General features: G+C 38.6%; 1 protein-coding gene across 1 annotated transcript in view; it reads right to left on the reverse strand.

Annotated features, from left to right (window-relative positions):
• The window catches only part of SNX6 (sorting nexin 6), a 61,920-nt gene extending 45,175 nt beyond the window's left edge, over positions 1-16,745 (reverse strand). Inside the window, exons 1-4 of the mRNA XM_045848547.1 lie at positions 16,515-16,745; positions 16,310-16,357; positions 2,979-3,083; positions 1,126-1,236 (exon numbers count right to left, since the gene is read on the reverse strand). Of these exons, the coding sequence (XP_045704503.1) occupies positions 1,126-1,236; positions 2,979-3,083; positions 16,310-16,357; positions 16,515-16,520 (270 nt within the window). The 5' untranslated portion in view covers positions 16,521-16,745. The remainder of the gene's footprint in view (positions 1-1,125; positions 1,237-2,978; positions 3,084-16,309; positions 16,358-16,514) is intronic.
• Positions 16,746-17,779: the final 1,034 nt, after the last annotated feature.

Raw genomic sequence — 17,779 nt, forward strand, 5'->3', positions numbered from 1 at the left:
GGGATAAATAAGCACTTACATTAAAAAAAGTCTGTAAGAGAAATATCATTCAAGAAAGGATATAAGAAAAAAGTTAACTTAGGAGCAAGAGCCTACAAGTAAGAACTATTAAGAGGAAATGATGAAAATTAAAGACAGCAGGTAAGAAAAAAGGAAGAAAAGTTAGGCAGGGGAAAGATTAAATAGAAATGACTGTAAGAAAAAGGTTATACCAAGGAAAACAACAAGAAACATCAAGTATAGTCTGGCACACACTGTTGAGGCCTGCACATGGCATCTTTTATGCATCAGGCATGATGCTGACTGAGCAAAGAGCACATAAAGATAATTAAGACATGGTCTTGATCTTTGAGGAGTGTTTAGTCTACAGAAGGAGAAAGTAGTAAGAAAATGCCATCAGTCAAGAAGATGAGGGAAAAAAAAGAGCTAACACAGGGAGAGAAAAAGGAGTTTCTAGGTTGGTGAACACAACTGACATGCTGGGAAGGGGGAAGGAGGGGCACCTGGCGAGGGCCTGAAAGCTCTGTGCCCTGCCCCCTCCCCACACTTTGTCCCATGCATCTCTTCCATTTGGTTGTTTCTGAAGAGTTGTATCCTTTATATAAACTGATGATTGTATAAAAACGAAAATGCACTACCAATTTTCCACTATTTGCAGAAAGAGAAGCAAATGACTGAGAAGGAGTGGCCACAGGATGGAGATGGAATCAGGTTAGGATGATTTCATGAAATCCAAATGTGGTCAACAGCTGAGATGATAGCTGGGGCACAACGTCTGGTACATATTTAGATGAAATAACCTCTTAAACAGCCCTCCACCTCTAAATTTAATCTATGTACCTGAGGGTTCAAATCCAGTGTGGTTTGTAACATCCCTTTAATCCCCAAGATAAACCTGTTACAACTCTAATACACAGTAAGAATTTAACTTTAAAGGAGGGAGTATAACATATCCACACTTCACACCCCCAAACAAGGCAATTCGAAATTAAAGGTGGTAGCCAATTATCTCAACCAGCAATTTTTGAAAATTACACGAGTTCATTAAAAATGCTAACAAAGATTTCAACATGAAGTATCTATGAAGTGCCTAAAAATGGGATAAAATAGAACCTCAACACTTACAATGTAACCAGCATAGTCTTCATTTTCAACAAAGGAATCATGAAGCCAGATAAACTCCTCATGTTGTCGAACAACAGAAAACTCATTTTGTTTAAAATTTGGCAATGAACTCTGCAAAGATAGAAATGCTTGTGAATAAAAATTAAAATTATACTAAAAAGCTTTTAATAAACATTTCATCATTACTTAAAGGTTATTCTATTAATATATATCAAACTCAACTACTCAAAGGAAAATAGATCTGCAATCTGAAGATGTGTCTGAAAGCTGAAATGTAAAGTGAAAATAATTTGTAAGACAGTCATTTGATTAACTGAAGGAACACAACAAAATTGAAAACAGTGATAAAACATATTAATAAAAGTCTAGAGAAAATTAAATCTGTATTATGCATGTGTGTTCCAATAAAACTTTATTTAAAAAAACAGGAGGCAGCTGGATTTGGCCTGAGGACCCTAATTTGATGACTCCTCACCTATAGTAATATCTTTACATAATCTTCTCCCTCTTCACAATCAGCTGCCAAAAGAAGGGAAGTGAATATACCATGTTCAGAAGAACACACCTTTTCACGGGAAGTATAGACTGGTGCAGAAAACATCATGTCGACCCTTTAACCATCACAGACTCTAGTAAATGTTAGTGAGAATGGAGACCTGTTTCCTTACAGCAGAAAGTTTATTGGCATAATACATGCTGTAGCAACATATTCAAACACTTAGAATTTTACTCCAAGCTCCATCTCTCTGCAAATGCTATTGTTTTGTTTTGTTTCTTTCAACTACTCATGTTATAAGTCACTTTTAATAGTCTGGGAAACTAAAACAATTCTAATTAGATACAGACATGTATGTTTTAGTTTTCTCCACAAACACAATCTGTACACATAATGTTGAGAAAAAGGTAAGGTGTTTGAAATCCTAAGAGAAAAACTCCTCAGCAATTCTTAAATGTATTAAATACAATGCAAGGTTGCAACCAGTTAAACATCTTAGAAATGTTGTAGTACCTTTTAGGGAGAAAAAAGGCAGCATTTCTTAAGTGTGTATGTCTGTCTGCTTATTGCAGTGAGTTGCTTAAGTTTTGACTACTCGTGCAATGTATATAGTGCATTTTGTTAGTGCTATGCACTAAATATTCCTAGCATACAGTAGACACTTTGTGTCTCTTTTTCTTCTTGAAAAGAACTTTAAATTTTATTTTTCAATTACTGTTTCATTCAGTATTATTTTGTATCAGCTTCAGGTGTTCAGCATATGGTTAGACAATCATAGTCTTTATAGTGTCCCCCCAACCCCATATTTCCAGTGCCCACCTGGCACTACACATAGTTGCTACAATATTATTGGCTATATTCTCTATGCTGTATTTTACATCCCTGTAACTATTCTGTAGCCACCAATTTGTACTCTGCAATCCCTTCACCTTTTCACCCAGTCCTTCAACCCCCTTCCCCTCTGGCAACCATCAGCCTGCCTGTTCTTTGTCTAAGATTCTCTTTCAATTTTGCTTGTTTACTTTGTTCTTTGGATTACACATATGAGTGAAATCACACGGTACTTGTCCTTCTCTGACAGACTTACTTCACTTAGCATAATATCCTCTAGGTCCGCCCATGCTGTCGCATATGGTAAGATTTCATTCTTTTTTTATGATTCATTCTTAATGTTAAAATCCTTAAAAAGGTACATTTCCCTAAAACTATTTTTGTTAAAATAGCAGCAGTGAGTTATGAACTAAAAAAAACTTCTTTCTAATTATGTCCAAAACCAAACTTCTAATCAATACATTATTACATATGTAACATTAGCACAACAGCTAGCTGCAATGTACAAGTACAAAATCACATTTACCTTTGTGTGAACAGTGAATTTTACTTTATCTCTCTCACTAAGAGCATCAGAAATGTCCACCTGCAGAGCAGCATCACTTTGAAGATCTACATTTATTGCTTTAAGCTAGAAAAAGAAAATAATACCTTAATGAAAATTCTGTGGGCTTTTATATTATTTCACCCTTCTCCCAGATAGTAAAACAACACAAAAACAAAACTAAAGTAACAAAAGAATCTTAAATCTAAAAAATACTCAAGTTCATTTAATCTACATACATATTCTACAGCAGTTACTTTGAGTATATTAGTATCTTAACTAATTTTCATTCTATACCATCCAACTATACTTTGCTTTGTATAAGTCAATGTGTTAACTATGACTGATCCATTAGTTTCACACCTAAAGTAAACTATTTTTCAAGAAGATGGTTCATTAAAGTTCAAATTCTCTAAAATTAAAGAAATACCTATGTTTAAGAATAAGAAAAATAATTTTAAAACTAGGCCAAAAATTTTAACTCTATTCCTTATTTTAATTTGGACATATACAATGAAACTATTAAATACAGTTAAATATATTACATATAAGTGCTAAAAAATCGTAATATATAGCACTCAATAACTACTGTCATATGAATTAAATTTCGCCTCTTATTCTCTAAACTTTAGTATATTAGAAGAGTTGGATGTGGTCTCCTATTTAGCACTTACATTTACTTGTCTATGGAAAGACTTCCACTTACAATTCTTAAATTTCATTCATTGTCATTCCCCTTCAAACAAATAAGCATTCTAACATGGTTAGGTAATTTTGAAACTTACAAAAGAATCAAATACACTAAAACAGAAAATAAGTCTCAGCCAGCTACAAAGATATAAAATATTTAAAGTCTAATTAACTAGCCTGCTTCAATTACTCCAGTTGTAAAACCCAGAACTTATACTGATGATCTCACCTGGTCATTAGCATTTCAAATTTCATTTACAGAGTAAATGGAAAAAATGCTGGTAACAAAACTATTTATATTCTATAAGCATAATTACATATTTAAAAATGTATATATAAATTGCTTATGTGAATAGCAGTGGATTTTCTTTTTTATATATTTCTTTATTCTCTCAATTGTCCAAAATACACATGTATTACTTTTATAAACTGGCAAAACCTTCTTTAAACAGAAATCCTGTAACTTATTAAAAGATTAGTTTTAAGTTTTTCATTAAATAAAGTTAACTTTATTAATAATGAAAAAAGTAACATTCTATTTCATGTTTTGCACTATTGGTCCTAGACTGAGTGGATGCTTTTAAAGATAAATACCATTATATAAAATCAAACTTAAGAGACATAGAAGAAATTAATCACTATTTAATTTGAATGATACTATGATGGCATTTAATATAAATTTTACTGATAACTTTAATAAGTTTAAGTTAAATTTCTATCAGTATTTTTTTCTTTTTTTTTTCTAAATTTTATTTATTTATTTTTAGAGAGGGAAGGGAGGGAGAAAGAGAAAGAGAGAAACATCAATGTGTGGTTGCTGGAGGTTCATGGCCTGCAACCCAGGCATGTACCCTCACTGGGAATCGAACCGCGACACTATCAGTATTTTTTATTGCAAAGTTTGTGGGGGGTTTTTTGCATTTTATTGTTTCTTGCTATTATAGCTGTCTCAATTTTTTCTCCCTTTGTCTACCTCCATCCAGCGCATTTAAAAATGATGTACAAAAAAACTAGTATTGGATCAGGCCAAGATGGAGTTGTAGGTAGATATGCTTTGCTTCCTTGCATAACCAAAAAAAGGATTAACAACCAACTTAAAAACAAAAAACAACCAGAACTATCAGAAAATCAAACTGTATGGAAGTCTGACAACCAAGGAGTTAAAGAAACATTCATCCAGACTGGAAGGAAAGGTGGAAATGGACAGCCGGGCCGAGACAACGTGAAGCAAGGCAGTGGCTGGCTGACTGGGCATGAGGCGGTGGCTGGCGGACCAGGTGATCCCACATTCATGTGTGGGTAAGCCAGGAGGAACAACTGGGAAACAAGACACACCATGCAACCCAGGGTTTCAGCTTGGGAAACTGAAGCCTCAAAACCTCTGGCTGTAAAAACCTGGAGGGCTTGTGGCGGCAGAAGAAACTCCTAGTCTCACAGAAGAGCCCACTGGAGGGGCCCTTCTAGGATCCTAGAACATACACAAGTCCACCCACCTGGGAATCAACACCAGGGCAGCACCTGAAAGAGCACAATCCCCTTGTGGGAAGCCAGGTAACTGACTAAAAGCAGTGAGAGCTGAACAAGCAGCATTGTTCCCTCTCCGACCCCTCCCCCACATACAGCATCACAACACAGCAGCAACGTGGGTTGCCCCACCCTGGGGAATACCTAAGGCTCCACCCCTTAAAAGGTAATGGGTGTGCTGAGACAAAGAAATATGGCCAAAATGGAAAAAACAAATCAAAACTCCAGAAAAAGAACGAAAGGATAAGGAGATAGCCAACCTACCAGATACAGAGTTCAAAACACTGGTAATCATGATGCTCACAGAAATCATTGAGTACAGTTGCAAAATAGAGGAAGAAGTGAAGGCTATATAAAGTGAAATAAAAATATACAGGGAACCAACAGTGGAGGGAAGGAAACCGGGACTCAATGACATGGAACAAAAGAAAGAAATAAACTTTCAACCAGAACAGATTGAGGAAACAAGAATTTAACAAAATGAGGAGAGGTTTAGGAACCTCTGGGACACCTTTAAATGTCCCAACATCTGAATCATAGGGGTGCCAGAAGGAGAAGAGGAAGAGAAAGAAATTGAAAACTTATTTGAAAAAATAAGGAAGGAAAACTTCCCCATGCTGGCAAAGGAAATAGACATATAAGCCAAAGAAGTTCAGAGTCCCAAAGAAGGTGGATCTAAGGAGAAACACACCAAGACACATCATAATTAAATTACCCAAAATTAAAGATAAGGAGAGAATCTTAAAGGCAGCAAGAGAAAAGGAGAGTTACCTACAAAGGAGTTCCCATTAGACTATCAGCTGATTTTTCAAAAGAGACCTTACAGGCAAGAAGGGGCTGGAAAGAAGTATTGTAAGTCATGAAAGGCAAGGACCTACATCCAAGATTACTGTATCCAGCAAAGCTATCATTTAGAATGGAAGGGCAGATAAAGTGCTTCCCAGAGAAGGTAAAGCTAAAGGAGCTCATCATTACCAAACCCTTATTATATGAAATGTTAAAGGGACATTTAAGAAAAAAAAAAAAAAGATGATCAAAAATATGAACAGTGGTCCTGGCTGCTATAGCTCAGTAGATTGAGCGCGGGCCTGCAAACCAAAGGGTCCCCAGTTCAGTTCCCAGTCAGAGCACATGCCTGGCTTGCAGGCCTGGTCCCCAGTATGGGGCTTGTGAGAGGCAACAACACATTGATGTTTCTCTCCCTCTCTTCTTCCCTTCCCCTGTCTTTAAAAATAAATAAATAAAATCTTTAAAAAATATATAAACAGTAAAATGAGAAACTCAAAACTATAAACAACTGGACCTAAAAAAACAAAGAAACAAAAACAAACTAAGCAAACTAGAATGGGAACAGAATCACAGAAATGGAGATTACATGGAAGGTTACCAGTGGAAAGGTGGAGGTGGGAGGATGGGGGAGGTTAAGAGTAGTATAGGAATTGAAGAAGCCAAAGAACTTATATGCACAACCCATGAACATGAACTAAGTGGGGGGGGGGGGATGCTGGAGGGATGGGGGGATGCAGGGCAGAGGGGGAGAAAGGGGAGAAGAAACACGGGACAACTGCAATAGCATAATCAATAAAATATTTTTTTAAAGTTAGATTTTTTAAAGATTTATTTATTTATTTATTTATTTTAGAGAGGGAAGGGAGGGAGAAAGAGAGAGAGAGAAAAACATGAATGTGCGGTTGCTGGGGGCCGTGGCCTGCAACCCAGGCATGTGCCCTGGCTGGGAATCGAACAATAAAATATACTTTAAAAAGTAAAACATTGTTATCATACTCATTGCTACATGTAGCCCAGTCTGACAAAAGAAATGAAATAAAAAGTTGGCTGGAATTACAAAGAAGTTTTCTTTTCCATTTTCCATTTATCTCACTGCCTTTCCAATATTGAAAACATTAGAGAATACTTTGTTTTTTGGTGTTCTTGCTTCTGTTTAGTTTTATTTAGGTCTTCATACCTCTTCGTACCTCTTCTCCAACCCATTACCATAATTCTAGTTTAAGAAAACTGTTTTCTTTTTTCTATTTACTCATATTCAGGCTCCCCCTCAAAATATCCACACACATCCTTGGAACCTGTGGATGATACCTTATTTGGTAAAAAGCCCTGGCTGGCGTAGCTCAGTGGATTGAGCGTGGACTGGGAACCAAAATGTCCCAGGTTCGATTCCCAGCTAGGGTACATGCCTGGGTTGCAGGCCATAACCCCCAGCAACCGCACATTGATGTTTCTCTCTCTCTGTCTAGCTCCCTCCCTTCCCCTCTAAAAAAAAAAACAAAAAAAAACAAAAAAAAAAAAACAGAATGCCCTTAATTAAAAAAAAAAAAAGGACTATTGCAGGTGAGATTAAATTAAGGATTTTGGGATTTATAAAAAGGAGTCATAAAGCCAGCCAATATAATAAAATAATCTCCACATCAATACAAAAATTCCACTAAAAGCCAAACCTGCTATTTTATTTCTTAAATTCTAGATGCATATTTGTCACATTTTAACAAATATGAAATAGAAATGCCTTGCAATTGATACAAATCACAGTTTAACTGGCTTTTTTTCCCTTAGTGGTATAAAAGAAAATATATCTTCCAATCAATTGTACCCTACATTTGATAAAATCATATTGTATATTTAGTGTTAATTACATAAAATATATGGCAGATTTTTTTTTCTGTTTAAAGAAAAGTCAATGATTTGAGAGCAGTTTTTTTCTTTGAAACACAGACGCTTGAGAAAAACATCAGTTGGTTGCCTCTTTCACACCCCCTACCTGGGACCCAGCCTGCAACCCAGGCATGTGCCCTGACTAGGAATCGAACCAGAGACCTTTTTGGTTTGCAGGCCAGCACTCAATCCACTGAGCCACACCAGTCAGGGCACAGAGCATTTTTATTAGGGGAAAAAAATCAAAGCAAAGAACTTGTGATTCACCAACACTTAATTAACTTTCTATAACTAGTGAGGTCCATTTGAGGAAATTCTAATTAGACTACAGTCACTGATTTAATCCTTATCTGGGCCAATAAACATTGTACTTTCTTTTGCCAGAGACCAACTAAGTTAAACACTTGTGTCAAGGTCAAGAAAAAGACTAGCCCTGGCTGGTACACCAAAAGGTTGTGGGTTCAATTTCCAGTCAGGGCATATGACTAGCTTGCAAGTTCAATCCCCAGTGGATGAGTCTACAAGAGGCAACCAATTGATGTTTCTCTTTCACATCAATGCTCGCTCTCTCTCTCTCTCTCTCTCTCTCTCTCTCTCTCTTTCTCAACAATGAAAAAATGTCCTTGGATGAGGATTAAAGAAAAAGAGAGGGAGAAACTAGAAGAGAAAATGGATTAGGCAACACAAATACAATATCATTAGAAAAATGTTTTAAAGACACTGCCCTATTGTCAATAGAATAATTCTCTCCAAGTATTTATTTAATAAAAAAGACATTCACTACTAGCTTATTACACTGACTCATTTACTCTAAAGCATGTACCAGAGGACCTGGCTGGTGTGGCTCAGTGGATTGAGCACAGACGTGCGAATTGAAAGGTCGCTGGTTCCATTCCCAGTCAGGGTATATGCATGGGTTCCAGACCAGGTCCACAGGTGGAGGATGTGAGAGTCAACTAATGTATATATCTCTCACACATATCGACATACTGCTGTCTCCCTCCCTCCCTTCCCCTCTCTCTAAAAATAAATAAATAAAATCTTTAATTTACAAAAAAATAAAGTATCTACCTTAGAATCATTTCTAAAATTAGTTTATCTTTTGCCAGAAAAGCAAATATATAAAGATGGATGGATAACAGAGGAAAAAGTAAAGAAAAATTACTATTACAACAGCCTCCCAATTGATCTCTTGCTTCTGCCCTTTTCCCTCTTCAATCTATCCCTTATAGAGAGGGCTACCAGAACAATCCATTAAATTAGAAATTATTCATCTGCTCAAAATCTAAGAGGTTCTTGCTTGGAGAAAAGCCAGAGTCCTTACAGTGGATCAACAGGCCCTATATAATTTGCATCTGACATGCTGCTATGGTAGCAGCTTGTATCTGGAGTCTCAGACTAAGCTGCTACTCCTCTGGCTCATATGGCCTGTCCCTTGAACTCAGACATGCTGCCACTTCAGCAGTCTTTGCACTTACTGTTCCCTCTACCTGGAACATTTGGCCCCAGATGCCTATCTGCATGGCTCACTCCCTCATTTCCTTCAAGTCTTCACTAAAATGTCACCTCAAGAAGGCTTTGCCTGGTGACCCTATCTAAAACTGCAACTCACGTCCCACCCCCCCAACAATTCTGAGCCCTCCCTTCATTTTTCATAGCACTTGTTCACCATCTATTATATCTTATGTATTGTTTTTTAATGGTCTTCCCTGACTAGATTGTCAGTTCTATGAAGACAAAGATTTTTGTTCGTTTTGTTCATTGCTATATTCCCAGGGAGAGCCCTCAACAAATATTTGTTGAATGGAAAGGATGAGTAGAAAGAAAAGTGGTAGCCATAACAAGGCTAAGAAAGTATTTTCAGGTAATGATACTATCAATTCAAAAATCCATGCTACAGACAGAAGTAAATTCCATTAATTTCACTATTTCAGGCCCAGTACTTGTTTAACTCCTAGAGCAGTTATGATTTCTGAAGTCCTGTAATATATCATTTACATTATTACTCTATCTTCTGTACACCCAGCAGTCAAACCAATGGTTGATTACACATACATTTTCTGGAAACTGGTATTTGCAACCAGATTGCCATTCATATACCACACCAGGTACAACAAAACTTTCTGGGGTCACATGATAGGTCATTCCAATGTCTTTCCTGCTGGTTTCATCAACTCCCATTGCTCTTTTGCCATAAGTGACTTGCAAAGTCCCACATTTAGGATCAACTGTACCATCAACTTTGCTCTTACATTTTGAGAAGCTGAAGGTGGCTAGAGAAAAGTCACAACTGGTGTTTGCAACCAGATTTCCCCTCACAGACCATACCAGAAACAATAAAACATTACCAGTACATTAGTAGTACTGATGGTATTTAGCTATGCATTCCCTCCAAGTCAAAGTTATATTACTGACAGTATATATATAACCCTTTACTCTTTAGACAATATACTAATATGACTTTATTCAATAAACTTTTTTTTAGCAGTTATTTGCAAACAACTGTCCTAGGCATTATGGAGGGTGTAAGCTAAACAAACAAACAAAAAAACCACTTTGCCTTCAAGAAATCTATTTGTAGTGAGGCAGACAATATTGTGTAATAAAATAGTCTCTCACCACTTTTACTATCTGTACAATTTTACCTTATCAATCCCTCTAGTCCTGTGACCTTTCCATGTACTTCCAGTCTGTTAACCCCCTTGTTGCTTCCCTTCTTTTCCAGTCCACTCACATGTCACTACAACACCTTTCTTACTAGTCCTATCAACTCACACTGCTCTTCTGCCATACCTGGCTGGCAAATTCCCACACTCAGGATTAGATGACCATTAACGTTTTCTTTTTGAGCTGCTGAGTGTGGCTAGAGAAAAGTCATAATTATTTATACTGTAAATTAAGTGTCTCCAAATTACATTAGGCTCTTATAACTATTCAACAATCCAGAGCACATCTACTCAGCTCTCCTTTTTTTCATAACTTTATTTTATTGTTGTTCAAGTACAGTTGTCTCCATTTTCCCACCACTCCCCACCAGCTCCCCTTCTGATTCCTTTAGCAACTACTCCGAACTTTTACCACCTCAAACCTTTACCACATTTCCATCCCCACGCTCAACAAGTGACCTGGCTTCCCACACCCCAAAGAAACAAACACTAGCAGCTGTTTTTCACTCAGACACATCAATAAACCTTTCCACAAGTAAATCTAGCCTCATCATCTCCTCCACATTCTCAGAAGTGGTGTCCTGTGGAGGGCTGAAATGTCTGTCCACCTGAGCATTTAATCTTTCTGTCTGCTCCAGGACCTGCTCATACACTTCTCTCACAAGGTAGCCTTGATCTCACAAAACCCTCACATAGTGAGTACCTAATTTCCAAATCCAGTTATTCTTCAATCTTTTTGACCTCACTGCATTATTCTGCGTTGGTGATCATTCCAGCCACTCCTTTATAACTCTTTTAACTTCTGGGGACTCCTCTCATTCTGCTCCTATGTTCTCCAGTCCTGCCAACTAGCCTATTTCTTCCCCTCGGACCTTAAATGTTGGTTTCCCCTGGGTGCTATCTAGCCTTGGAAATCTCAGCCATTCTTGACTATAACTCCTAAATTTGTATCTTCAACTCAAAACTCGTATTCTAAGTTCCTATTCACAATTTCAAGTTACCAAGCAGACATACCCACCTGGGTGTATTCAATTAAACTGAATGCCTTCAATGTGCCAGCCACTATCCTAAGTGCTAGCGATAGAGCAATGAAAAGACACAATCCTCACCCTTACAGACCTGACATTCTAGTTTAGCAGGGAAGAGATCAGATGCCTCATAGGTACTTGAAAGTCAGCATATCTGAAACCAAACTTATTATCTACTTTCTAACTCTGTTCTTCTACATCCCTCATTTTCTCCTTCTCCTATGCCCAGTTCATGTATTATTCAGTCATTATGCCCTGTCAATTCTATCTCCTAAACCTCCATCCCCTCTTCCACTGCCTTAGTTCTAGCTCATTTGCACTGTTGCAATACCTACTGACTGGTTTCTCTGCTTTCTAAAAGGAAGAATAAATCCACCACCAACATCAGAGTAATTTACAATGCTATTTCACCTGGGCATAAATCTTTCCAGGTTAAAATACCTCAGAAGGTCTCCCCTGCCTGGAGCCTTTATCATTATGCACTTTATCCTTTATATAGTATTAATATTTACCCTGCTTCCAGTAAGAACAAGTGCTCCAGGTAGGACCAAATTATCTACACATGCTATGCTCACTGCAGGCAAGCATTCCTCTACCCTGAGAACCTACAAAATTCCTGATCAACCATTTAAGGCTTCGCTCCATTAGGTTATAGCATGGTGGTTAAGAGCCCAAGACTTGGAGTTGGAATGCCTGAGTTTGATTCCAGTTTGTACTGGCTATGTGATCTTGGGCTAGCTAATCTGTGCTACCCCAGCTTTCCTTTCCAAAGTAGGAATAATAGTAGCAGCTACTTCGCAGGGATGAGAATTAATATATGGAAGGTCCCTGACATGCAGTAAATGTTTTATCAGTGTATAGTTATCATTTTATCTTCACTATTCCGCCTCCAACAAAGTTAAGCACTCTCTCCTTTGTGCTCCTATTGCACTTAAGTCCCTCATTACACTGTGATGGTCACAAGACAAGAATTTTCCTCTGCCAACAGAATCTATGTCACATTTTTATCTAAAATAACTACCAGTAAGTGTACAATATGTTCAAGCTAAATGCTGTGCAGGTACAAAAGAAAATGCAAACATCTAGGCCAAGTCTTGAAAGATAAGTCAAATTTCAAGAGGAAAAAAAAATTAAGGAAAAAAATAAAGCACTCCACAACACTGAAAACCATGCATAAAGCAGACAACAAAGTGCAAAAAGAGGTGTCTGGGCAGTGACAAGTAGACTAGAGTATGCCTGAAGTATGTGTCTGGAGAAAATACTGAGAAATGAAGTCAGCCTTGAAAGGGTTATGAATGGTGTTTAATTCTAGCCTAGGGAATTTGGGCCTTGTTGCAAAAAGAATTGGGTCCATTAAGTCCTTCTGACTAGTGGAGCTATATGATTTGCAAAGCCTGGATTGGGAAGTAGTAAGACTGGACACCGACCAATGACAGGTAAGGACCTTAACTGGGGCCATGCAAATGAAAGACAGGATACATGACATTTCTGAGGTGCCTCAGTGCATGTTCTGCTATGGGGATAGAAGATATGATTCTGAGGTTTTTTTGCTTGCACAACTGGAAAATTATGACATTATGAAGATAAGGAATACAGAGGGAGGAACAAGGCTAGGAGTCCAGAAGACGTGTGGCTACTCCACCTGAAGTAATTTTGAAACAATATACTTAAATTCAAATCAAATGCTAAGAGAATCATGACATCACACTGGCACCCACCACTCTTATTTAATAGGCACATCAGAGCAAATGTGTCCAGTTCAAAGGGCTCATTTGTTTCCTAAATAATGTTTATTTGTTTGGGGAAAAATACCCTATTATGTAAAGGTATGGCTGAAGAGATTAAAAAGTGGCCAATAATTTTCAATATTGTGTATTCTTAAAGTCTGTCTTTTAAGTTTCTCACAAAACAATATTTTATTAAGGCTGTAAGATTCTCTATCTCAAATATCATGATGAAAATCTAAAGCTCCTTAAAAATGTATTTAAACATATTGACTTTAATTCTGCTTACTTGCTGCTCTGAATGAAATGCTTATATCATTATTTTTGAATCCATACCATTCCCTCTGCAATTCATATCAAATGTGCACTTCATGCTTTTTCTCTACCAAGACTCTATTAAAAGGCTGACCAAGGTAATCTAAACTATAAGTGCAATATCTAAAAGTTCTCATTATGGCAATCTATTTCTATCAGAACAAGCACAATACAAGGAAATTTAAAAGGCTAGCTATTTCTATTCCTGAAATGAGGAAATAGCAGGATAACTTTGTGCAGCTGTAATCAAACTCCAGGGCACAATGGAATCTTCTTGGGTTCTTGTTTAAAAAGTAGTCTTCTGTCCTCCTCCCCCTTCAAGAGCCTGATTTACTAGGGCACAGAGCCAGAAACTTGTTTTTCTAACACCCAAAGTGATTCTGATGCAAGTGTTTCAAGGCCACTTTGAGAAATACATGCACTGGCTCTGATGTCAAAAACCCAGGTTTGAGCCTGGCTGATGTGGCTCAGTGGATTGAGTGCTGGCCTGTGAACCAAAGGGTCGCAGGTTCAATTCCCAGTTCAAGACACATGCCTGGGTTGCAGCCAGGTCCCTAGTAGGGGCGCTCCAGAGCGAACCACATATTAGTGTTTCTCTCCCTCTCCCATCTCTCTAAAAATAAATAAATAAAATCTTCAAAAAATAAAGAAACATAGGTTTGAAGTCCACTTTTCCTACTCCTACACTGGCCATGTGACCTGAGACTTACTTTCTTTGAGGTTCAGATTTCTTATCTGTAAAACAGCAATATTAAAATCTTCACAAGGATGATGAGACAATATAATAAAAAAATGCTTAGACAGTGCCCAGCTAGAATTATTATGATTCACCCTATTCCACAGGTCAAAAATAAGAAAGATCTGGACATGCACCCATATTCATCATGGTCTTCTAAATGCTTTCTAATATATGGCAATGTTTTCCATTTTTGCATTAAAACTTTCAACCACAAGATTCTACAAGAACCTCTTGGTCAGGCATGTTCTTTGTCCTCCTCTCCCTTTAATTTTATCATACATGAAAAACATTTTTGGACACATTACTTAAATGGTTTCGGTTCCATAAGTAATTCTTACCAAAGGCATAAAGCCAGGAACACAAATGTTTACTGGAAAATACTCTATTATCAACATAAATACTAAAAAATTAATACTTTTACTGAACATTAGTCAGATTTTTTACAAGGAAGCCAATCCTGTTTCCTGGTAGACCACAAAAATAAGCCACAGTTGTTATCTAAAAAAAGAAAAGGCCAGCCCTGGCCGGGTGGCTCAGTTGGTTGGAGCATCCTCCTATACACCAAAAGATTGTGCATGTTTGATCCCAGTCAGGATGCATACAGGAGGCAACCAATTAATGTTTCTCTTTCACATAGATGTTTCTCTCTCTCTCTCTCAAAAATCGATAAAAACATATCATTGGTGAGGATTAAAAAAATAATAAGAAAAGGCCATATGCTTTATATTTAGAAAACTCAGTTGGTGTTATAATCAATTAGTTTCCTTTCACTGAAGAACTCTGCTGGTTTCCCCTACTTAAAATTCAAAATACAGCTTGCAAGTCTACTGTCTTATCCCAGAAGATACATATACACTTTTGCACAAACACACATTTTAAAATTAATCAGAAACTACAACTTTTAGAAATAACCACAAATCCTATGTTTTTGCACTAACTAAAAATTTTAAATGGTGCTTTTGTGTAAACTGAGAAATTAATTCATCATTTATCAAGTAAAAGTATGCAGCACCATCTGCATCTGTCTTAGCATTTGAAAGCTTTATAAAGGTCATTAGAGAATACTACCTTATATCTTATTTTTAAAAATTTCTAAAAGAATATTTATTATCTGCCAAAAATCGACTAATAGATGGGTCTCTCACATTACCTAAGATGAATAAGTAAAAGCAAAATGGAAAACTGAAGTGCAGGCTGTTAAATGTGAGGGAATCATGGAACTTTGCTGAGCCTCAATCACCATATATCAGTATTTTTCAAGTGCTCACTTGTACAAGGCACTATAAAGATTATCACCCTTCAGCCAAGGCAAATGGGGGGAAAGAGTGGGAGGAAGAAATCGCAGCCCCGAACGTCCTTTCTGAAGTGGAATGCAATTTGCCTCAAAATAACACCAAGGTAACTCTGCAAAAGGTGTTTATTTTGGATATTAAGTAATGTGGGCTACATACTGTGGGCTATAAGCACTTGGAAAATATGGTAGGATACTGGAGAAGAGTTAAGATTCGGTGACTGTAATATCTCTCGCAAAGAATAATTAAGAACAAACCTGTACTATTATGTTACAGAAAGAATGAAGGGTGGGCGGGAGCGGATTTGAGATCCACAGGGGACATTGAGGGTGCCGCCCGGAAGGTCTGAAGATGGGTTTTCATAGCCCCCAAAGTGGCGAAGGAAGAAGGTCAGGGTCCGACTCCAGATTCCACTTCCCCACCTGCACCCCAGCTGGGAAGGGGAGGAATTCCACCACAGAGTCCGAGCTGGGGTCAGGGATAAGAGCGGCTGCGGGTCCCCGAAGGAGGAAGGCCTGCAGGAGGGCGGTGCGTGGTACTACGGTGAGGAAACCGAAAGGAGGCCTGCTGGAAGGGGTGCAGCGCTGCCAGGGCCCTCCCGCATACCACACCCCAAGTCCAAGGGCGGGGAGGGAGGATCCCACAAGCTAAGAGGCAGAACTTACTCCTCGGTCCTCCTCCGAGAGGAAGTCGGGGCCGTCGTCCAGGCCTTCCTGCGGGATCGATAGGGCCCGGCACCCGGAGAGAGGATGGAGTGAGGAAGACATAAAGGGAGACATTAGTGCCAGGCCGGTGGGGGCCCCCACGCCTGCCCCGCGCCCACCGCCCCCACCGCGCGCCAGGGGCTCAGCGCTGCTAGAGAACACCCACCATCATGGCTGCTCCAAGGCAAGGGCCAGCGCAGGCGCTCACTGCACCGGGGAATCTAGAGGGAGCAGACGGCTGCTGGAGGGGGCGGGGCCTCGGAGCAGCCCCGCCCCGCCTGGGCGCAGGGGGCTGGGGTCCATGAGGCAGAAGAAGGAAGGAGCCGCACTGTGTCCAAGGTCAACGCACCCAAGTCGGAGGGCCAGTAGGCCGGGACTCACTCACGCCTGGGTGCGTCTAGTGGCAGACTCGCTCTGACGCAGGAAGAACTTACCGCCACACCGGGAGCTGTCCAGTTCTCTCTGCCTGACGGCTGCAGAGAAAAACCAAGCAAGCGCCCTCCAGAAGCCACAATAAATCATCTAATCTTTGTATTGTGCTACAGGATAATTAATCACAATTAATATTTTGCCAGAGTAGTTGCGGGAATCAAGGGCCTTCACACAGCAATCTGGCTGTAATCAAGTTTTTACTGCTGGTGAGGTAATAAGTACCTGAGAGTTAAGGGCACGGGTGGTTGAGCACTATAAAAATGAACTGCTGGCATTACAAGAGTATTACTTTCCTTTATAGCAAGAAATGTCCCAGACCTACTTTAACTGTCCAGCTGTGTAACAACATACGGGTGTCCACATTCACTTCAAACAACAAAACAAAACCATTCCTTAACATCATACCACTTTACTTATACATACACGCAATCCTGTGCTTCCCTTCAATTAATGGCATCTTCAGATGTTCAGGCTGAAAACCTCAAAGTCCTATTCAAATCCTGCCCCTCCCTCATCACACCATTTAGTAAACATATCTTATTGCTTCTGTAATTGACTATCTGCTTACTTCTTAAATTGGTCCTGTTCATCCCAATGCCCTTCTACAACAATTACCCTCAGGATCTCTCCTCTGGATATTTGCAATATTCTTTATGAGTCTCCATGCATAAAAATCCAGCTCCTTAGCCATTGATTTTAGGCCCTCCATATTTGCTTCTCTCCCTGTTTTTCCAGGCCCATTGTCTTATCTTATTGAATAGAAGCTCTCAAAACAATAATGTTAAATTTACAAATACTTTCATGAGACTTTGTAGCTTTCATTTTGTATGTAAGGAGAACTGAGGCATAGAGAGGTTAAGTTACTGTCCCAACAAGGGTTATTTTGCAATATGAGTGGGATGACTTCATTTTTTTTTGTCCTTTCCTTTTTGTTTCCCAGTGCATTGTAAGATATTGTAATGTTTTTCACTGGGAGTCATGAGGCATCATTCGATGTCA

Source organism: Phyllostomus hastatus, unplaced genomic scaffold, assembly GCF_019186645.2.
Source record: "Phyllostomus hastatus isolate PE091 unplaced genomic scaffold, TTU_PhHast_1.1 phas_contig_62, whole genome shotgun sequence".
Classification (NCBI taxonomy): Eukaryota; Metazoa; Chordata; class Mammalia; order Chiroptera; family Phyllostomidae; genus Phyllostomus; species Phyllostomus hastatus.